This window comes from Oncorhynchus keta, chromosome 33 (assembly GCF_023373465.1).
Source record: "Oncorhynchus keta strain PuntledgeMale-10-30-2019 chromosome 33, Oket_V2, whole genome shotgun sequence".
Classification (NCBI taxonomy): Eukaryota; Metazoa; Chordata; class Actinopteri; order Salmoniformes; family Salmonidae; genus Oncorhynchus; species Oncorhynchus keta.
The window spans coordinates 13,817,092-13,841,066 of record NC_068453.1 but is presented as its reverse complement, the minus strand read 5'-3'; the positions used below and the strand labels follow the sequence as shown (position 1 = coordinate 13,841,066).

The 23,975-nt window shown below is 42.7% G+C and overlaps 1 protein-coding gene across 2 annotated transcripts; it reads left to right on the top strand.

Annotated features, from left to right (window-relative positions):
* Positions 1-1,427: 1,427 nt before the first annotated feature.
* Positions 1,428-22,022, top strand: LOC118366256 (ethanolamine kinase 1-like). 2 transcript variants are annotated; one of them, XM_035748788.2, is made up of 8 exons: positions 1,428-1,710; positions 8,469-8,728; positions 9,356-9,496; positions 10,469-10,611; positions 14,610-14,693; positions 15,036-15,196; positions 18,183-18,256; positions 18,735-22,022. In XM_035748788.2, exons 1-8 carry the CDS (start codon positions 1,564-1,566, stop codon positions 18,805-18,807), a joined length of 1,083 nt encoding a protein of 360 aa, XP_035604681.1. In that variant the 5' UTR covers positions 1,428-1,563; the 3' UTR covers positions 18,808-22,022. The 2 variants fall into 2 exon arrangements, 1 of the variants encoding a protein (XP_035604681.1); XR_008089011.1 differs by lacking the exons at positions 1,428-1,710; positions 8,469-8,728; positions 9,356-9,496; ... (1 more) ...; positions 18,183-18,256; positions 18,735-22,022 and adding an exon at positions 11,361-11,881 and having other exon boundaries at positions 11,912-14,693; positions 15,036-15,101.
* The last annotated feature ends 1,953 nt before the right edge of the window (positions 22,023-23,975 follow it).

Sequence of the window (23,975 nt, the reverse complement as noted above, 5' to 3'; positions counted from 1 at the left end):
TTGCCAGACAAGGCTCCGCTGATAGCCAGGTGTAGCAGTGGTAAGATGTTGGGACTGCTGTTGGGACAGCTTTATGTAGGCCGTTTGTGGGGACCGTTTGTCACCGTTATAGTACAATTAATGTATTGTTTAGTGTTGTGTAGTGTCTTTGCTGGCATGCATCCCACTTTTATATATTATTTTTGCCACAGTGGGCAGTGGGCATAGAGATCCTACTAAATTACTAGAGGGGCTATATTCTATGTCATAATCCTTCAAAATTCCAGAATGTAGTGACAATGGCAGCCATTTTGGTCTGAGAGAAATCCAATCCAGTCTAAATAGAAGGGAAAGGGAGACGGGGGATACCTAGTCAGTTGTACAACTGAATGCAATCAATTGAAATGTGTCTTCCGCATTTAACCCAACCCCTCTGAATCAGAGAGGTTCCAGGGCTGCCTTAATGAATGGCAGTAGAGGCAAAGGTGATGCATTTCCTGCTTTGACCTATGCAGGAAAATAAAAGGCATGCGATATATCAGAAATTGTGTAATAAAATATTGTCACCCCAAAACATTGTTGTATAATTATAACATTTACATTTACATTTAAGTCATTTAGCAGACGCTCTTATCCAGAGCGACTTACAAATTGGTGCATTCACCTTATGACATCCAGTGGAACAGCCACTTTACAATAGTGCATCTAAATCTTTAGGGGGGGGGTGAGAAGGATTACTTATCCTATCCTAGGTATTCCTTAAAGAGGTGGGGTTTCAGGTGTCTCCGGAAGGTGGTGATTGACTCCGCTGTCCTGGCGATAAATAAATACAGTTATGAAGCTTTTATATACTTGTTCTGTTTAAATAGCCTCCAAAATATATGTAAACAGAACATAAATGTCTTAAATGTTGTTTTCTTGGAAAGCTGTGAGTGTTATTATATAATACAATATCAGTAGGCCTACTTGTTGCATTTAGAAGTTGTCTAAGTCCTATCATCAACTGATTTAGCTCAGTTGGTAGAGCATGGCACTTGCAGTGTTCGATTCCCACCGGAAACCAATACGAAAAACAGTAGTAAATGTATGCACTCACTAAGTCGCTCTGGATAAGAGCATCTGCTAAATGACTAAAATGTCATTTCAGCCAGTGTATGGCTGTGGATTGACTGCATTGTTAAAATGGAATGCTGGCATATTGGCAGTTAATAATAAAAAATGATAGACTCATTCCTCTAAAACTATCTGGCATTCCTCTAACAAACATACAGTGCATATACGGTTCAAATTCATTGTTTTACACAATATCTTATCACAGCGGTGGCGAACCATGGTTGATTTACTCCCTTACTAAAATGGCTGACATTTTAGACCATCTTAAGAAGGGCGATGGCGATTGGTGAGTCACGAATTTCCCAGTATGCAATGCAAATCGGTCATTTTTATGGGTGGGATTTTCTGAGAGGCGTTGCCGCACTAGAAGCGAGCAGATTTTTAACCTCCGCAGCCAAGCAAGAGTTCATACAAACGCATTTGCAGCCGCCTACAGTGAACTTCTTGTCAATTTAATCGGAACCTTTCATTATGGCCAACTACATTCATGTACCCGACGAGGCGCCTGCTGTACCCAAAATAGATGTCACATTAGACGAGAACGATTACAGATCTGGTGCATTGAGACTAATCAAGGAACTGAGACCGTTCTGGAAACCATCCGAGGTCAAAATGAAGGTATTACATTTGTCACATTCAACGTATTAATTTCTAATATGTTTCTACGATGGCCGTAAGAGAGTCAGTCAGTCGTCATCTGTCGCATACTGCTTACCAGGCAGCTATTACATAATTCTGAAACTGGAGTGTTGCGCTTTTTTAAATAGAAGCTGCGTCAACTTGCTAGCTAGCAACAGTGTAGCATTCAAGCCAGCCGATTGACGAATGTATCGAGGCAGTAGAATTCATAGGCCTTTTGCTTGACGTAGTTTGCCTGATCTAGTAAGCTCAGTAACTCACTCACTGTCCGTTCTGTATCACGTCAGGAGATTGCAACAAAGTATCTATCAAATTCAAGGATATTATAGGCGTCATCATGCACAAAACACAACTGGCCAGCTATGCATTTGATCTGGTGCCAATTTTCTTATGGCATTGTAATATTAAGTTTCATTCTACGATTGCAAGATTAGATACAACTTCCAGGAATGTATGATTATGAGTAGTGGGACTGGTTGCCAAGTAGCGTTACATCAACTCCAACAAGGAGCTGAGCGCAAACGAGCTCTTCAAAACCCTTCAGCCACATTACATTCGCCCACATTTGGCGCCCGTGTAAACTACAATTCCGACGCTGTTTTAACGTTTGAAAAACGTCAATAACCATCGCTTTCTAAAAAAAATCCAATATACCCTTGTCTTTTAATGTCAGAGATAAATACACGTAAAAAAAGAAGAAAAGAGAGCTACTTACTGTAGCAGTTTTGCACCGATCCATCCAATGCTTGCCTCCAGTTGACGAACTACACTTCCTCTCCTGTTAGCTGACACGCTGGTGTTCGGAGCACGCTAGATGGCTAATAAGCGCAGTTGGCGACATCTTCCGTAAACAAGCGCTGTAACGTGGAGATATAGCCGTGTGGGAATACTAACCCTATAAATGTGTGTAGTAAATGTATCTATATTCACTACTCGCTGATATTAACGACACGTTCCGTATTCTTTCCAAAATAGTACTGCAGTAACGATGCGTGTTATTTTTTAGACTAGAGCAAGAATTGGGACTCGTGAAGATGTACTATGCAGACATCGCTCAACCATATCCTGTTTGTTGACAAAACAAGCACGTATAGTGTAGTCATTGTACCACCTAAAACCGCAGTAAAATCTATTTTCCATAACCAAAAATATTGTAATTTCAGCTGTTTTGAAGTACAAAAGGAAAAAACGGGAAGCATGGAGTTGGCGCACATAGAACAGATCTAGCGCGTCTTAGACTTGCTTTCAATAAGACTGACATAACTATAACGCATTTCTGTGTACATTTGATGGGGTCGCCCAAAAAATTGCATTTTGCAGCAAAACTTCACCTATCATCAATGGGCACTAAAGTAGTTCGTATCTATGAATATGGTAAGCAGATGAGTTTTCTTTTTAAATTAACCTCTGAAAAAATGGTAAATTCTTAAACCCTGTAGCAACTGATAATGTAATAACTGCCAATCCTACTAATTTTATAACTTTTGCATTTATAATGTAATAAATGCTGATAATTTAATAAATATGCTGAACACAAAGTAATAGATTGTAATAGAAGTGGGATTTTTTTAAAAAATCAATAGTGTAATGACTTAAACCAATAATGTAATTACAACCTAAAATTACTTTCATTTTAAAGCTGCAGTATGTCACTTTTTGGGGAACCTGACTAAATTCACATAGAAATGTGAGTTTTATAGATCTGTCATTCTCATTGAAAGTGGTAGTGTTCTATGTGCACTTTTTCTATGCTTCCTGTTCTTAAGTTTGGTTTTTGATTTATTTTACTTTGTTTTGTACACCAGCTTCAAACAGCTGAAAATAATTTTGGCGGGGGTTATGGAAAATAGATTTCACAGTGGTTTAGATGGTACAATGACTCTACACTATACGTGCTTGTTTTGTCACATTTAAGTGAACTATTAGAATTGTAGCAACCAGGAAAAGGTGGCGCGATTAATGCATAGCACACCTTTAAAGGAAAATGTCCATTTTTTTTCACTTCATATTCAACACCACCCCATCAACATCTGTGAAAATATGATTTTAACCAATTATGAGTAGGCATTGTCTACTAATTGGATAATGTCATTGGATACTCTTATTTTACTATATTATTTTTACTACAACAAGTATTCAGACCCCTTCCCTTTTCCACATTTTCTTACGTTACAACCTTATTCCAAAATTGAGAAAATATTTTTTTGCCCCATTATGACAAAGCGAAAACAGGTTTTTGTAAATTCGTAACATATATTATAAAGAAAAATACTGTATTTACATAAGAATTCAACCCTTTGCTATGAGACTCATTTGAGCTCGGGTACATCCTGTTTCCATTGATCATTCTTGAGATGTTTCTACAACTTGATTGGAGTCCACCTGTGGTAAATTCAATTGATTGGGCATGATTTGGAAAGGCACACGCCTGTCTGAATAAGATCCCCACTGTTGACCGTGCATGTCAGAGCAAAACCCAAACCATGGGGTTGAAGGAATTGTTCGTAGAGCTGTGAGATATGATTGTGTCGAGGCACATATCTGGGGGAAGGTACCAAAACATTACAACATTGAAGGTCTCAAGAACACAGTGGCCTCCGTCATTCTTAATTGGAAGAAGTTTGGAACCACCAAGACTCTTTCTAGAGCTGGCTGCCCGGCCAAACTGAGCAATCTGGGGAGAAGGACCTTGGTCAGGGAGGTGACCAAAAACCTGATCACTCTGACAGAGCTGCAGAATTCCTCTGTGGGGATGGGAGAACCTTCCAGAAGGACAGCCATCTCTGCAGCACTCCACCAATCAGGCCTTTATGGTAGAGTGGCCAGACTGAAGCCACTCCTCAGTAAAAGGCACATGACAGCCTGCTAAAGGACTCTGACCACGAGAAACAAGATTCTCTGGTCTGAATGCCAAGCGTCACGTCTGGAGGAAACCTGGTACCATCCCTACGGTGAAGCATCATGCAGTGGGGATGTTTCTCAGCGGCAGGGACTGGGAGGCTAGTTAGGATTGAGGGAAGGATGAACAGATCAAAGTACAGAGATCCTTGACGAAAACCTGTTCCAGAGCATTCAGGACCTCAGTCTGGGGTAAAGGCTCACCTCCCAACAGGACAACGACCCTAAGCACACAGTCAAGACAACTCGAATGGCGCACAGGAAAAGTCTGAGTGGCCCATCCAGAGCTCGGATTTGAACCAGATTGAACGTCTCTGGAGAGACCTGAAAATAGCTGTGCAGCGACGCTCCCCATCCAGCCTGACAGAGCTTGAGAGGATCTGCAGAGAAGAATGGGAGAAACTCCCCAAATACAGGTGTGCCAAGCATGTAACATCATACCCAAGAAGACTAGAGGATGTAATTGCTACCAAAGCAGCTTCAACAAAGTACTGAGTAAAGGTTCTTATGTGATATTTCATATTTTTTTTTTATAAAGCATTTGCAAAAAATTCTGTAACATGTTTTTGTTTTCTTATTATGGGGTATTGTAGATTGATGGGGGGGGGGGGTTAAAATCCATTTTAGAATAAGGCTATAATGTAACAAAATGTGGGAAAAGTCAAGGGGTCTGAATACTTTCTGAATGCACTGTATGTGCATGGTCGGGTGGTGCTGGAGATGAAGTTGAACAGTTAAGAAATGTCTCTTTTAAGTGTCACACTTGAGGAACACTGCATTAGCATTCATTGCCACAACAGCGAATGCACATGTGCCAGTTGAATCTCAACAAGGAAATGTCTGGTTTTATTTAATTAACATTTTATTAAATAGTATGGATTTCAGCAAACAAAGGTACGCAACAACAGAGGACAAACAGGTACTCTGTAAGGGTTTAAAAGGTACTTTTTTAAAAAGTATCTCTACATAGTTAGTCGGAGGCTCATTTAAAAAAAAAAGTAAAAGCTGCAGTCTGAGCTCAGCTCTGTGGAGGAGTTGAGGTACTTGGCAAAGTCACCACGGGAGGTTTGTAAAAAGTCAGAATTTTTGCCTGGTCTATTTTGTGCACAGTAACTGTTTTGGGGAGAGCTGTTGTCAGGACGGAGGGGTTCTCTGGGACTTCCCCTGAGGGCTTGTGCTAAGACTAATATATTTTTGAGGATTGTTAGTCTTCTAGTCTTATTTATTCTTTTATCTTGAAGATACGATAATATCGTATTGTAAATTCCTTGGCAATTCCCAACCGAGTAACAAGGTAGCCCGAGTTTTTCCCGGGTTCTGTGTGATTTTAAAGTTGGGCGAGTCTAAATGGGGAACACACTTCTGAGAAAGGAAACAGCCTAGTTGGTTAATTTACATCAGGAAATGGGGTTTTTCATTAACTGGTCTTATGACTCCCTAATCATGTGGTTTGTTCATGGCAAACCTGCACTAACCTACCACACAGGTTTACACTACCTAGCTTATGTATACAAATGGAACAAGCCTGTCATGCATGCTGATCGTATGAATGGGAGGTATGGTAAAACTCGGTGACCATACAAGATTGGCACATTTGGGACAAGTTCAGTCTCCGCCTCCTAAATAAAAACATAATTGAAGGGGGCGGAGTGGTCGTCTTGAACACAGAATGGGGGTGTGGTTTCTCTTTGTAAACACAGATTTAGGGGGGTATTGTGGGCAGGGTAGACACACACACACACACAACCACACTGTCTATTTGCATTCACAAAGCAAGGACTCAGCACATGCCAGCCATTGCTTGCTCCTGCTAAATAAAATTCCGGACGTGCCTCTACGCTCATGGTCAATCCCTGATGGTGTATACGATTAGGGGTGGAATGCCTGCCCCCCCCAGAAATGTTCCAGTTTTCATTGGGGATGAAAACAACCATTGGGTTTAAACCCACCCAGACAATTCCATCAATGCGTTCTGGGGTCCTTTTTTGTTTTTCAATCAGATCTGAAATCAATTGACAACCTATAAAAGGAACCATAGAATTCAGTCCCAGGATGAAAATGATACTACAATAGGTGGCAGCATACTGTCTGTGGATGGTAGAGGTCCAGGGGACTGTACTTGTTGGCATATTCGTATTTAGAAAGGTCCTCATCTGTAGTATTAATAGAAAGATGAGAAAGCTGCCTACCTGACAGGAAGTCAACTGTACATGAAGTAAATTGGCTATATAATAGAGGCCTATAGCCATCCCTGTTATGAAAACCTGCATGACTGGACATAAGCCTATAAATAAGTGAATTGTCCTAAATAAACTCAGCAAGAAAAGAAACATCACTTTTCAGGACCCTGTCTTTCAAAGATCATTTGTAAATATCCAAATAATTTCACAGATCCTCATTGTAAAGGGTTTTAACACTGTTCCCCATGCTTGCTCATTAATTGCTTATGGTTCATTGAACATGCACCTGTGGAACGGTCGTTAAGACACTAACCGCTTACAAACGGTAGGCAATTAAGGTCACAGTTATGAAAACTTAGGACACTAAAGAGTCCTTTCTACTGAGCCTGTAAAACACAAAAAGAAAGATGCACAGGGTCCCTGCTCATCTGTGTGAATGTGCCTTAAGCATGCTGCAAGGAGGCATGAGGACTGCAGATGTGGCCAGGGCAATATGTTGCAATGTCCGTACTGTGAGACGCCGAAGACAGGGAGACCGGTCAGACAACTGATCATCCTCTCAGTGGCAGACCACGTGTAACAACACCTGCACAGGATCGGTACATCTGAACGTCACACCTGCAGGACAGGTACAGGATGGCAACAACAACTGCCCGAGTTACACCAGGAACGCACAATCCCTCCATCAGTGCTCAGACTGTTCGCAATAGGCTGAGAGAGGCTGGACTGAGGGCTTGTAGGCCTGTTGTAAGGCAGGTCCTCACCAGACATCACCGGCAACAACATCGCCTATGGGCACAAACTCACCGTCTCTGGACCAGACAAGACTGGCAAGAAAGTGCTCTTCACTGACGAGTCACAGTTTTGTCTCACCAGGGGGGATTGTCGGATTCGCGTTTATCGTTACACCGAGCCTGTACTCTGGAGCGGGATTTGGAGGTGGAGGGTCCGTCATGATCTGGGGCAGTGTGTCACAGCATCATTGCACTGAGCTTTTTGTCATTGCAGGCAATCTCAATGCGGTGCGTTTTTAAGAGAAGACATCCTCCTCCCTCATGTGGTACCCTTGCTGCAGGCTCATCCTGACATGACCCTCCAGCATGACAATGCCACCAGCAAGACAGGAATGTCAGTGTTCTGCCATGGCCAGCAAAGAGCCCGGATCTCAATCCCATTGAGCACGTCTGGGACCTGTTGGATCGGAGGATGAAGGCTTGGGCCATTCCTCCCAAAAAAGTCTGGGAACTTGCAGGTGCTTTTGTGTAAGAGTGGGGTAACATCTCACAGCAAGAACTGGCAAATCTGGTTCAGTACATGAGGAGGAGATGCGCTGCAGTACTTAATGCAGTTGGTGGCCACACCAGATACTGACTGTTACTTTTGATTTTGACCCCCCTCCCCCCTTTTGTTCAGGGACACATTATTCCATTTCTGTTAGTCAGATGTCTGGAACTTGTTCAATTTATGTCTCAGTTGTTGAATCTTGTTATGTTCATACAAATATTTACACGTTACGTTTGCTGAAAATAAACGCAGTTCACAGTGAAGGCGTTTTATCTATTTTTGCTTAGTTTATATATATTTATTTTATACTGAGGCATTGGATATGATGATACCCCGTTGCAATAATTTTTCTACCAATCTCTTTTCCTCTATCAGTTCTTCACAGATGGAATCACCAATAAGTTGCTGGGCTGCTATGTGGGCGGGGTCATGCAGGATGTGGTCCTGGTGCGTATCTACGGCAACAAGACAGAGCTGTTTGTGGACCGGGAGAACGAGGTGAAGAGTTTCCGGACGCTCCACGCACACCGCTGCGCCCCTCGTCTCTACTGTACCTTCAACAACGGCCTCTGCTATGAGTTCCTGCAGGGCCAGGCGCTGGAACCTGAACACATCCGCAGCCTGCCCACGTCCAGGTACAGCGACAGATAGCCCACCGCGTCGAGTACAACTACCAGGCCCTAATCTTAGCAGAGCTACTCCCACACCACACACTCGGTGCTCTACATACACCACACCTTTGAATTCATTTTCAGGTGAAACCACAGTACACCTGCACTTTTACACATTCCATAGTCTTTGGCAATGTCATGTAAGGTGTGGTGCGTCGGTGCCTAATATATGGGTGAGTCAGTAAGGAAAGGCAATGTGACTTGTTCCCTCAAGGACCATTCCTAGCAGTAGAAACATGGAACATAGGCAGTTACAGGTCAGAAGTGTGATTGAAAGCTCACCCTGGATCTATCCTCACAGAACCATTCTTTAGCTAACCTGTTCTTTTGCTAACGCCCAAGTGCTCAAGGGCTATGCATTCAGTTCGGCCTCACCCGTAGGTGTAAACTCACTTTAAGCTTAGTGAGTTGACAGTCTTGGGTTTCTCCTATGACCCGACTTTCATTACATTTCTGGTATTCTTTACAAATATGACCTCTAGTGTATAAGCCAATACTGAAGTAAGAGTTTTACAGTCTTGGCCTCTAGAATTTGGTCCCTCCTCTCAAAACTCCCTATCGCCGACTCACATGGTTTCCACCACCCTACAGGCTCATCGCGAGGCAGCTGTCTAAGTACCATGCCATCCATGCTCACAACGGATGGGTGCCCCAGTCAGACCTGTGGCTGACAATGGGCAAGTACTTCGCCCTGATGCCCAAGTTCTTCCAAGACCCAGAGATGAACATGAGGTGAGTGGTGTAGATAAAGAAATGAACTGGGTCCCAATATCCAGACCTGCATGGTACAGAGTATGAAGGCCTGTGTTGGTGTATTCATGCCATGCACACTGAATAGTATGCTAGTTGAGATATTGGGACGAAGTCGAGGTCTAGGTAGGAGGACTGCGATATGTTAGTAGGGACACGTGAAATCTGTTGGATGTTTCTCAACAATAAAGTTATAAAATCTATTATTGATGCTTGAATATTTTTCCTCCACCTATTTCCTACTTTATGACATTAATGGGGCCAGGAGTTTTTATAGGTAATGTCTGGTTACATAATGATGAGGAATAACTCCCTGGGGCTCTAGTCTAACTTTCCATCAGGAAGCTCTTGAATGGAACACTGGAGTTATGAGAGAAGCTTGTCCTGTGACCTCTGGCATGCCTGAACGATTGCAAAGTGAGTGTCTGCCATTCCTCACAGTTTCACCAGGTGTGTTTACCTGAAGAGGACGAGCCCCCTGTCACTCAAACCACACCCACTATTCATGAACAATATGTACTGTTGCCTAGTTAAATAAAAAATATACTTTACCGTTTTGTTGTCAAACCACACCCACTATTCATGAACAATATGCACTGTTCCCTAGTTAAATAATACGGTACTGTATTTTAGTTCGGTATGTTGACCGTTTTAATAAAGTCATGTGGATTGGAGATTATGCGCGATGCTTGGAGTTTCAAGCCTATAAAAGACTCCTCTATGCAGTCATTTTTTATTGATCTGAGATGATGTATTAATGAGTTTACTCTTGACTGATGTCAGTTTTCTAGTAGATTCCAACCCTCTTCTTTTATTGGACCGATATGGAACAATAATACTGTACCTCTGAGGTTGCGCACCACCTACTTCTTTCCCTGTGTACTTCTGTATAGTGTAATCTCTCTCTTTCCTCCTTTCTCTCTTTCTACCTCCACCCCCTCCCTCCATCCCCAGGTTAAACAGTGAGGTGCCTAGTCGAAGGCGACTGAGGGAAGAGATGGTGTGGATGCAGCAGAGTCTGTCTGTGCTGGGCTCTCCTGTAGTCCTCTGCCACAATGACCTGCTGTGTAAGAACATAATCTATAATCAGCAAGGAGGTGAGTGTCACCCTGCATGCCCAAACATACTGCACTGCACCTAGCCACTATTGCACTGTCCACCACTACCCAGTCACAGGTAGGCCTGATTTCATATACTGCACCAGAGTTTGGGGGCAATTCCATTTTTAAATTCAGTCCATTCAGGAAGTCGACTGAAATTCAGATTTTCCACATTGAGGAGAAATTGAATTTGTTTAATTCTGGGGTTAAAATAGATTTGAGGCACTGCACGGCATTCTCCCAGTCAAAAGCCACAAATCACAGGAAGGACTGACCATAGTGTTCAGTAGGTAAAACATTTGAGAACATTGTGAACCCTAGGAGGTATGAAGTACCCAAACTTGTTAAGTTGGCTTATTTTAGTTTCTGTTTCATAGTGTTTTCACCTGTTTTGCTCAACTGAACAGGGCCCTGGCTTTAGTGCATCTTGTGTAGTCAATTACCATCACAGAGCCGACAGGCTTTGCCCATCATGTCATGCTAGCTAAGGGTGGGAAGGGAGGGAGATCCGTAGCCCATTTTTTTTTATTTTCATCAGTACATGTTTTTATTTGTGGTCCTTTGGGAATGCTGTTTTGTTTGTGTTGTGAATGCCTTTGGTACTAACGGCCGCCCGTGTTCAAAGCTGCTGCAAGTAGAAATGGTCTCCCAGACCTGCCAGGTGGCCAATGGTTGCAGAGGGAGTGGTGAGTGTTTTAACCTGAGGGTGGAGGGGGAGAGCATTCTTACCCGCGGCTAAGGTGAGGGAAAGCATTCTTACCTGAGGCTAAGGTGAGGGAGAGCATTCTTACCCGAGGCTAAGGTGAGGGAGAGCATTCTTACCCGAGGCTAAGGTGAGGGAGAGCATTCTTACCCGAGGCTAAGGTGAGGGAGAGCATTCTTACCCGAGGCTAAGGTGAGGGAGAGCATTCTTACCCGAGGCTAAGGTGAGGGAGAGCATTCTTACCCGAGGCTAAGGTGAGGGAGAGCATTCTTACCCGAGGCTAAGGTGAGGGAGAGCATTCTTACCCGAGGCTAAGGTGAGGGAGAGCATTCTTACCCGAGGCTAAGGTGAGGGAGAGCATTCTTACCCGAGGCTAAGGTGAGGGAGAGCATTCTTACCCGAGGCTAAGGTGAGGGAGAGCATTCTTACCCGAGGCTAAGGTGAGGGAGAGCATTCTTACCCGAGGCTAAGGTGAGGGAGAGCATTCTTACCCGAGGCTAAGGTGAGGGAGAGCATTCTTACCCGAGGCTAAGGTGAGGGAGAGCATTCTTACCCGAGGCTAAGGTGAGGGAGGCATTCTTACCCGAGGCTAAGGTGAGGGAGAGCATTCTTACCCGAGGCTAAGGTGAGGGAGAGCATTCTTACCCGAGGCTAAGGTGAGGGAGAGCATTCTTACCCGAGGCTAAGGTGAGGGAGAGCATTCTTACCCGAGGCTAAGGTGAGGGAGAGCATTCTTACCCGAGGCTAAGGTGAGGGAGAGCATTCTTACCCGAGGCTAAGGTGAGGGAGAGGGATTCAGCTAATTTTTACCTGAGAAAACATGGAATTGAGGGAGAGCACTGTTTACCCCTTCGCTGGTCTGTTCAGCAAGGGGCGGGGTGATCTCACTGCTCCTTGTGCCCAGCTTTTCTCTCCTAGGAGCGTCTGGCCAGCCAGAGGGAGGGTTGACAGACAGGCAGACCCAGTTCAGAACACACCACTGTTCGACGCCACAGCTGTCCGCTCAGAGCAGCAGTAGGCGCTACCTCACTCCTTTCACTCAGACAGTGACTGGCCGTGTGAGCTAGCTCAGTGCACCATTTGCTTTTATTACTTTCACTCAGTGACAGACGGCTCTTGCAGTGCTAGCTCTTTACCGTACTGTTATCCAACCCTGTGCTAGACTACACCTGGCTTACATGGTGACAGGGTAGCTGTTTTCTGTTTTATGAGAGGGAAACCTCAAGCTTCAGCAATAACAAAAAATAATCACAGAAAACATAACTCCAGTTAAAGTGTAGACAGAGCACACAGGTCTTTCAACCACAGTCTCTCAGTGGCAGTTTTAGTTCTCGCTCTCTCTCGCTCTCTCTCTCTGTGTGAGCGAGAGAGCAGAGGGAAGCCTCTTCCTTCTAACAATAACACAAACGCTTTACCCTCTGAAACTGATGAAAGTGAAAGGGTAGGGAAACTGATTTAAGATGTTTACAAGAGTTGATTCAGTTCACCCAGTAATAATATATATATAATAATATAATAAGAGAAAGAGTAAGAGAGCAGGATTGTTTCTCATTCAGCTGAATAAGTGTCCTCTCCTTTTTTTCCCAGGGCCTCATCGCTCTGTTTATCTTTCTGCTCTGTCAGGTGATGAAGGGAGAGAAGTAGTCAAATTCTTCCCCAAGTCCCCGAGACTCAAACTTGTGCTGCTTAGCTTACAACAGGAAGCCACTCAATTATCTCATTTGCATAGGAGCAGGGAGGTGTAGTGCCATTGGGTCCCACGTGGACCAATCAGAGTTTAGCTTTGAAGGTGCCTGTTGCGAGAAGGGGGAAGTGTGAGAGACCGAAGGAGAGGACAGAGTTGGCTGTTTCTGTGACTGGTTGTGTGTGAATGTGTATGTGTGTGTGTGTGTGTGTGTGTGATGGATGTGAGTTTGCCCAAACCTTTTCGTCTGCTGTACAGGGCTACTAGCCACTGACTGGAGGTGTTCTGTTGTGTCCTGCTAGGACCGCCCGGCGTCCGGTAACCATCTCACGTGTCTTTACTCAGTCAACCTCAGAAACACACACCAGAACACTCATACACACACTGTATGTGAAACTGTACTGTGACAAACACACATCATTTGGAATTTAGGGTGCTTCAACAAGCACTCTTGAGTATGACCTGCATAGTAAATGAAATGCTAAAAGGATGAAGACCCTAAAGCATTTGAAAGGGTGTTTTTGTTGTCAGGGAGAGTTAAAACGTCTCTTTCTAGTTAGATTTGGGGGTAAGGCTTTGCATGTTGACATCCCCTCATGCAGTACTGTTTCTTTCGCTAGAGGTCAGTGTTGCGTCTCTTTACCTCCCAACACCACATTCCTTCTGCATGGTGCCTCTGTTTGCATCTTTCCACCACAATCACTTCCTCAACGCATGACCTTTTACCCTGTCAATTCCACTGCAAGTTCCACAATGGCATATGAACCAAACTAACCCAACATAAGCTTGCTGTGGAAAGTAACATAGACATCCTTTACTTTTTTTAAAAATGACTCATTTGGACTTCTCTTGTTTATTTACAACGTATCTCACTAACCAAACAACACAAACTAAACATGTACAAATGACACATTATTCCTCTGTGTATAATAGCTTCTGTGTGAGCTAATTTGTTTGTGAAGCCAATCAGGAGATTTCCTGGAAAAAGTTGATAAGACTATTTGTCTACGGAATTGGATAATCCAATCACATGACTGGCTCCTGTAGCCTATATTGGGATTGTGATCACCCTACACAATGGCAGAAAAAAATGAACATTTTGAAAATATCAGTCCTCAACTTTTTCCCAGAACACTTTGAAATTCAAACTGGTTGGAAGCTGGTCCTACATCTGAATGGAACCCTCAACCCTCAACCTTTATTTTTTTATTGCTAACTCATCTGGCTATTATATAACATGACAACCACTATCATGACCACGCTAGTCAGAGGAATCGGCGAAAGCACATTTACCTGTTTGAGACCAGGCGAACTGCATGTCTGCATCAATTAGGCCTATATGTCTTGTCTGTCTGCCCACTTTCTATGTGTCTGCATTTGTGTCAACTTTGTTTTCTCGAAACATTCTCACTTCCCTTCAAAATGCAAATTCTTACTCCTCAACCCCAGAGGCCTACGGTATTTCCAGTAGGCTGTCAGTGAGGCATCAGAACCACTTAGACTAGAGAGAGGGATGATAATGGGTTAATAATGCACAGCTTTATCATTAATAATGTAATGGGTCTCTGTCCTGTACTAAACAAACCTTCCCCTCTCTGCTCCTTTCAGAAAATGTCAAGTTCATTGACTACGAATACGCTGGGTACAATTACCAAGCCTATGACATTGGGAACCACTTCAATGAATTTGCAGGTAAAAGTTTCTGTGTGTGGAGTAACTTTGCCAAGTGCGACTGGTCATTTTTATAAAGTGCTGCCTGTACAGTATGTGTTGTGGTCCTCTGTAGCTTGGAAGAGCATGGCGATGCCAAGTGGTTAGTGTTGGGCCAGTAGCCGAAAGGTTGCTAGATCGAATCCCCGAGCTGACAAAGTAAAACATCTGTAAAATCTAGTTACATTTTTTTTTAAACTGCTTTGGATAAAAGCATCTGCTAAATGACATATAATGGTCAGTGTGTTAATCTTGCGTTTGGTCATTGTACTAAGCATTTGTGTGTTTTGATCTTTTACTTTGTGCGTGTGTGTCCTGTTGTAGGCCTGAATGAGGTGGACTACAGCCACTACCCAGAGCGGAGTTTGCAGCTGCAGTGGCTGCGCTCCTACCTGGAAGCCTATAAGGAACACAAAGGTCAAGGGTCAGAGGTCACTGAGACAGAGGTGGAGGTGCTCTACGTACAGGTCAACCGCTTCTCCCTGGTGAGTTCACGACTCCTTTTTTTGCGTGGTTATTTTGTGGTTTACGCCCAAGACGAAGTTGGTGAACCTTTGTACATTTTGTCACATTTTTATTTGAGTTTTGTTTACAAGATGAAGTATTAGACCGATGTTTAGTGAGACTTTGACACAGGTAAATCAGTCATGGGTGTTCCTAGGTAAAGTTGAAAGGCTCTTTTGAAGCTTTTCACAAGGAGATCTTCAATGCCAGTCATCTCCCTCTGTTTGATGTTCTCAGGTCAAAGGGCCGAGCAGTGATCCCCTCCGCTCTTCTCAGTTCACTTCTTTCAGAGAAACGACACAATGTACCCAACACAAATCAATTGCACAAGGATGTGTGTGTTAGGGTGAATCACTCAAGGTTAATTGGTTGGGCCTTTAATCGGTAGTTAAGGCAGTGTAGTCTATTGTGTAGAACTGTCTCACCTGGTACCTAGCAGAGATTGTTTCCCTGAACACGTACTCATCTAGAAGGTACAGTTGAAGTCGGAAGTTTTACATACACCTTAGCCAAATACATTTAGACTCAGTTTTTCACAATTCCTGACATTTAATCCCAGTAAAACTTCCCTGTCTTAGTTCAGTTCGGATCACCACTTTATTTTAAGAATGTGAAATGTCAGAATAATAGTGGAGAGTGATTTATTTCAGCTTTTATTTCTTCCAGCTTTTACTTCTTCAATCACATTCCCAGTGGGTCAGAAGTTTACAGACACTCCAATTAGTATTTGGTAGTATTGCCTTTTTAAATGGTTTAACTTGGGTCAAACGTTTCGGGTAGCCTTCTACAAGCTTCCCACAATAAGTTGGGTGAATTTTGGCCCATTCCTCCTGACAGAGCTGGTGTAACTGAGTCAGGTTTGTAGGCCTCCTTGCTCGCATGCGCTTTTTCAATTCTGCCCACAAATTTTCCATAGGATTGAGGTCAGGGCTTTGTGATGGCCACTCCAATACATTTTCTTTGTTTTCCTTAAGCCATTTTGCGACAACTTTGGAAGTATGCTTGCGGTCATTGTCCATTTGGAAGACCCATTAACGACCAAGCTTTATCTTCCTGACTGATTTCTTGAGATGTTGCTTCAATATATCCACATAATTTCCATCCTCATGCTGCCATCTATTTTGTGAAGTGCACCAGTCCCTCCTGCAGCAAAGCACCCCCACAATATGATGCTGCCACCCTCGTGCTTCACGGTAGGGATGGTGTTCTTCGGCTTGTAAGCCTCCCCCTTTTTCCTCCAAACATAACGATGGTCATCATGGCAAAACAGCTATTTTTTTTACATCAGACCAGAGGACATTTCTCCAAAAAGTACAATTTTTGTCCCCATGTGCAGTTGCAAACCGTAGTCTGGCTTTTTTATGGCGGTTTTGGAGCAGTGGCTTCTTCCTTGTTGATTGGTCTTTCAGTTTATGTCGATATAGGACTCGTTTTACTGTGGATGTAGATACTTTCGTACCTGTTTTCTCCAGCATCTTCACAAGATCCTTTGCTGTTCTGGGATTGATTTGCACTTTTCACACCAAAGTACGTTCATCTCTAGGAGACAGAACGCGTCTCCTTCCTGAGCGGTATGACTGCTGCGTGGTCCCATGGTGTTTATACTTGCATACTATTGTTTGTACAGATGAACGTGGTACCTTCAGGCGTTTGGAAATTGCTCCCAAGGATGAACCAGACTTGTGGAGGTCTACAATTTATTTTCTGAAGTCTTTTCTGATTTTGTTTTGATTTTCCCCATGATGTCAAGCAAAGAGGCACTGGGTTTGAAGGTAGGCCTTGTAATGCATCCACAGGTACACCTCCAATTGACTATCAGAAGCTTCTAAAGCCATGGCATAATTTTCTGGAATTTTCCAAGCTGTTTAAAGGCACAGTCAACTTAGTGTATGAAATAATCTGTCTGTAAACAATTGCTGGAAAAATTACTTATGTCATACACAAAGTAGATGTCCTAACCGACTTGCCAAAACTAATTTGTTAACTATAAATTTGTGGAGTGGTTGAAAAACAAGTTTTAATGACTCCAATCTAAGTGCATGTAAACTTCCGACTTCAACTGTATGTACCCTGGGTATCGAAAAGCAGAGGAGAACTTTGAAACAAATATGTAGTAGATTTGCAAATGAGACACAAACGAAGCAGGAGAGAGAGCTTTGTAAATATTTCTAATTGACCGTCTGCCTGTTTACTGTTCAACAGAAGTGCAATAATGGTAATTTATCTGAGTACTTTACGGCTTAGATGAAGAAAGGTCCGATGCGTTTGAATAGCAATAGAAGCGTTGCACTGCTTTCAAAGATCAAAGGAGGGACCATACTAGATCGACTTATTTCTACAATGTCACATAGAGAGAAGTGACCGTGCAAACGTATTGAAAACGAACGAGAAGACTTCAGCCTTGTTATGGACAATAGAGTCCTTGGGGTTATTATCCATACATTAGCTATACATAGGGGTAGGGCTGCAAATCCATAGGCTTAACAAACTACAACAGAAGCGTGCTGTATAAGGTTTTGACTATAGCAGACTATAGCAGCCTCCTTGTCCTGGAAAGCGACATTCTAGAATTCTCATTCTGCACGGTCAATAGTAGCACCCTCCTGGGCGACGATCCCAACACCACCTGGGACTCACCCTACCTCCTCCTTTGGTAACTACACTCAAGTATGTTTACTGTAGATAGAAGTGGTAGCCTTTGTTTCGGTCTGTTTCAGCTGTAGACAACACCTTCTGTTGGTTGTCACTATGGGATTTGTTGTGTTTGGTGTGACAATGGTGTTGGTTAAATATTTCCATTCCTATCATTTACATTTAAGTCATTTAGCAGACGCTCTTATCCAGAGCGACTTACAAATTGGTGCATTCACCTTATGACATCCAGTGGAACAGCCACTTCAGGACTATGAACACCGACAGCCACATTTAATAACATGACTATCCCCCATTCTTTCCCCCTCTCTCCAGGCATCTCATTTCTTCTGGGGCCTATGGGCTCTGATTCAGGCTGAGTTCTCCACCATTGATTTTGACTTCCTGGGGTAAGTGGCTTCAAAAATGTATGTTTTTATCCAGAGATAAAAACGAGAGCTTGGCATTATAAGGTTCTATCTGCAAGCATATGGTTCTGAGATACCTGGCTTTAGAGTTCCCGAACCCTCATTGGTTTGAATGGTGTCAGCAATTGTTATATTGTATTCATTTCAACTTGAATTGGGGGTATTTAGAGTACTATATATGTGGATACAATTGAACAGAACAAGGCTTAGTCAAGAACTCAATTTTGCCCATAATGCACATAGTCCCAAGCTCTCAAAGACATTACATTAAAACCATAGCAGATATAGCGTATTTATAGTTTCTGTAATAATGTCAGTTGTTGAGTACTTTGTTTCACCCTGAATGCCTACCTTTGACCTTCTGATGTTATGCCCTTACGCAGCATCTTGTTTTCTTATGACACATTGTCACTTGATATCTTGTTACTAACGTTGGCGTACATTGGCTCGCTCGTTTCAGATACGCAGTCCTTCGCTTCAGCCAGTACTTCAAGATGAAGCCAGAAGTTGCAGCGCTGAACTTTCCAGAGTAAAAGTCCTCCTCCCTATCTGGTCCTCATGTCCACCGTAGAGTGCCCTCTAGGTGGTGTCGGAAAGAAGACCCAGAGAGAGCCCAGTCCACGCTTCCTGTGGATTTCATTCGGGCACTCGCTAGAGACTCATAGAACCCTATGGGAACTCCTAGAACTATATTAGAACTTGTATAACTATATGATAACTCATAGAACCCTTTTGAGAACTCCTAGCTGTTAGAAACCATGACTCTGCATCCATTGACACTCCACAGGGCCAATTCCATAGCATCACTGCTACAGACATATCCCTACCTAGTTCGCTATAGAAGCCTAGAACCATGCACTTCTTCATAAAGACTCAATTCTTTTAAGACCAAGTCCTCCAAAATGTCTATAAATATGCAAGAAGAAGAAGAAAAAGAAAAAAACTCATGGCTATTTTTTTGTTAAGATCAACCAAATGAAAACGGTGCCATGTAAAGAATGGCGAATTCAGTGTGACATTCCAGTAGCATCTCTCACCCCAGTTTGTGTCCGCCCACAGGGGTAACTCACAACAGAGGAGACCCGGACCAACTCTGGAACTTGTCTCCTGTGTTGTGCTGCTGACTGACTGGGAATATTAGTGTGTGTGGGCTCACTCCGAGCCATTCCTATTGGATATATATAAATCTCTTGTCTGGGCTCGCTGGCCCACTGATTATTTAGTCACCATTATATCGGTTGGTTTAATGGTAGGCTACGTAGCAAGTTACAAATATGTGTTGGTGCATCTGGTATAGTCACCAATGTATATTTGTCGGTCGAATGGTTAGATTCACTTATGTACTGTCTGCTAGGTAACAAACAGGAGTGCCTACATCTTGTTTACATTCTGTTCACCTGACTGAAACGACGTCCGCTTCCCTACCGTAACTGGGCTGTAGTTTAATTCATGGGAAATGTTGTCGTCATGATGACGGCCAGGAGTATTTCCTGGAAAAACTCTGACCAGGAGAAACTCTGGGCCTGGGGCCTTGTGGTCCGGAAACCCGCCACGCCCTAGTCATGACTATGTTATGTTCACTGTATAAAGTCATTTAGATTCACTTTTTTTTTTTCATGTAACCTCATGGGGCAGTTGCATTTGGCTCGACTCCGCCTAGTCCTGGACTAAAAGGCACTTTCAATGGAGAGTTGATGTTCAATGGCGTCACCATTGGAAGTGATTTTAAGTGGAGGATTATAGGCGTCACATGGTTTATTGTTGCCTGGCTACCCATCCACAACACTCTGGCCAACTGAAGTTTCTTCTCCACGATGAGTGTGGATTTGCTTCCCTCCCTAATGATTTCTAGAATGAAAAGGTATTCTGACCATTCTGATTGGTCCCAGAAACTGATTGGTTGGGCCAGGTCCGGGCCTACACGGATGACGTAATCAACTTTGCTACTGGTGAGATTTTGTTAAGACGATTCAATCGCTGATTCATTTGTTTTGTACGACGCCCCTCATTTTGACGTCACACCGACATCTTCTATGATGGCAGTTTCAGACTGAATGTATATAGCGATCGACAGAGCAGCGGAATGAAATTCAGGGTGAATTGTCTGACAAGGTTTACTGCAACTGCCTGTGAGACAACTGAGGTAAGACCTATGATTGGAGGACCAATGGCTTTGGTAGTGAGTGTCTTTGAAAGACATGTATCTTTGTCTGAAAGAGTCTAACAGTATAGTTATTGTCTTTGTTTGTTTATAATGTATGTGCTGCTTGGTTCTGGAAGTTCTTTACGACAAAAAGTTCATCTAATAGGTAAAAACCAACCAATACCAAAGTGCTGATATTTTCTTTGCTTTTACATAATTGCACATTGTATTTTTCCATTTACGAATGATAATATTGATAATGTACAATATTTACTTTTTAAAGTGCAGTTTTATACCCATTTAAGTGAAGAACTGTTTTCTGACTGGGAGGTCTTGGAGAGTATGTTAGGAGTGTGTTAAAGCAGCCTCAACGTTAGTCAGGGCAGGTCTGTGCGGTCACTGTACCTGAATGAAGAGACGACCTTGATAGGCTGCTGAAATAGCACCCTATTCCCTACATGGTGCACTACTTTTGACCAGGTCCCACGGGGTGAAGTGTATAGGGAATATGGTGCCATTTCGGATATATAGACAGACTATATATTTTTCCATTCATACTCAGCACTTCCATGCCAACGGTATCAGTCTGCAGACTTGCAGCCGGTGTCCTATGGGCTGCTAGCACCTGTGAGAACTGCATTTCAAGGCACCTTTCAGGAAGCGACTGCGAGTCTGCAGACCTATGCCTCTCCCATTATCCTACTGTTGCTCCTGACCTGTGCAGCCCTCTGCATGTTTAGTTAACCCCATCTACTGTAGCGAAGAAACCACAAACTGGGAAGTCGGACAGGAATCACCATATATGCCTGTCTTAACTCTGTGTGTTCACTTTTTGTTTTGAGCATGCCTTCTATTTTGTTGTGGCTTTGTTTTAATGATAATCAACATGTCTGTTTTCTGGGTCTGTGACTGCAGTGTCTGAGATGGTAGGTCTATGTTCCTTCACTGGGGAAATGGACGGTTCAGTAATTGGTTGTTGTTGATCAGATCCTAACTTGAGATGTGTTGTGCGCTAAGTTAATCAACTTTTGTGAATGTTCGCTACTGACATAAGTGCATGGATTTTTGAAAAGGTTTTTACTTTACACTTGACTCAAGTTACTGTTGTCCTTTTAGAATCATGTTTTGTGTGTTGTCCTCTTGTCTGCAGACCTCGTCATGTTTTTAACCACACAGGGTCCACAAATAGTGCTGATATATACTGTCGCCTACACGTGCGCTATAATGTTAAAAAGGACTCATAAACACTCCGTAACGCAAGTCTGATTCCCTGTTGAGTTTCATTCTGAAGTGAACACAAGACCACTGTAAAAAACAACAACACTCAGCTTGACTCAATACTGGTCTGCTTCTTAAAAATGTGTATAAATGCACTCCATTATTTCTTCTCTGGCATTTGTAGCATATGTGTATATGTACATTTCAAAATCAAATGTAATATCTCTGCTTGAATTGTCAAATGTGAATGACTGTACATAGGGGGGGAGTTTTGTTCTCTAAACATTGCTCTAACGTCAAGTAGTCTTTTTGTTTAACTGTGAAACGAGCAGACTTTTGAATACTGTACACAAGTGCTTCGAAAGGAGATTAAAGTCTATTACCATGTCCTGTTTATTGTTTAAAAAAAAACTATATATATATATATCTATATCCCTCTGATTATTACCAGTCTGTCTAATTACTCTGAGCCAGAAGTATTTCCCTGTTAACCACTGTGCTACCACAAGGGCACCAGGAGATGGCGCCAAGAACTTGGCTCTTACAGTGACAGGGTTGGGTGTTCTATTCCCACGGGTGACCAGTATGAGAAATGGATGCGCTCTGGAGAAGAGCGTCTGTTAAATGACCATGTTAAGCTGCTACTGAGACATTTTCCACCACCATCAACAAAGTGCACTGAAGCTGTTCTGTCTGGTGGTGGCCCAACACCCTATTAACATACTGTTGGTGTTTACCTTCATTTTGGCAGTTACTTTTATTTAGTTACCCTGAACAAGTGGATGGTGCTCATTTGAATGAACATACCATTAGGTGAGATTGTGTACATGCTCCCTCTCCCTTAACGCAAAGACGAAGGCAGTTGAGAAATATGCATCTTATTCCAGGGCTATAGACCTCTTCAGAATGACTCTGGGAGGGAGGCTATACACCACAGCCTTATGGAAATGCACACAATATTTTCCAACAATCATTTTGAGAGCAGCCAGGCAGATCATGGCTTCAGCTCGTCTTAATGTGAGCAGCAGTTGCAGAGTGAAATAATTAGAGCGTTGCTCCAGCTCTGTCTAATTCAATGAGCTCCACATCCCTTCAGCTATTTCCTACCGCATTTACACGTTAATTATGGATTCAATATCTGCTAGTCGACTTGTTTCCAATTCACACAAAGGTCAATGTTCAATTACCACTTCCGACTGTATCAATCTTGGGAGTGGGAGGTGCCAGAAGTCTTCCCCGTGTAAGTAAACAGACAAACACTCAAGCCTACGTTACAAGTGTGCATATGTCAAACATGTTATATACACACACAAAGGTTATTTAGTATAATAACACTACAATGTACTGCAATACCATACAAATGCACTGATATAAAAGACACCAGTTTGTTGAAAGTCTGTATTGAAGTACTGAAAAAGTACACCAAAGCTGAAGTGCACATGGGATATTCTAGTGACACTTCTGCTGCACTTCACACTATTTGCATACTAGTAGCTCTTCATGTCGCTACGTTGTTAATGTATATAAGACATCTCAAATAATGTCTTACAACTACACCTAGTATACTTTAAGTGCGGTCATTTTAGCACATAGACGTACAATTAGTTGATTATATAGTACCATAAAGAACGTACATGTATTTAGCACAAGTAAAGTTGGTCCAAAATAACAAAACAGAAAACATTTTCTCCTTATTGCAGCCCTCAAGTCACAGCGTGGTCCTGGGGAACATCCATGAGACCCATCCTGAAAAGAAAATAGTAAAACACTTCAATGTGAGGCTGTATAAGCAGATAAATGAAATGAGTGAAAAATGCAGATATTGGCTTGGGACTGATAAGGTTCATTTACATGTCTCCTTCATGTTGAAAATGTGTTGTTCCCCAACCGTGGTCCCAGGAAAGTAGCATAACCATCTCTGGAAAGCCATGGGTGGGGTTGGTATTAGACTTTGACAACCAGTAGTGAAGTAATATAATCAAGTTTATAGTAGTTGTAGTGGTGATGTAGACAACTTATACGTATCAGTCAGAGAATCTACCTTGTGGGTCCAGTTGATTTTGTTTCCCAGTTGAGTGTTTTTCCCCAAAAATACAAAATAAAAAACCCAACTCAAAAAGTTGCCTCGGCACTAGATTTTAAAGTCCCAGGAACATCTGAGGCACAATATGAAAGAGTGGGTCAACAACCTAAACAAGGCTGGTGAAGTATGACGCATTTAAAAAAACATCCCTTGTTAACATATTACATTTTATTATCCTTAACTTTAGCAGTTAGAGACTGTAATGTATAAAAACTGGATTTGAAGCAATACATCATTATTCAAATAGTTTTATGACC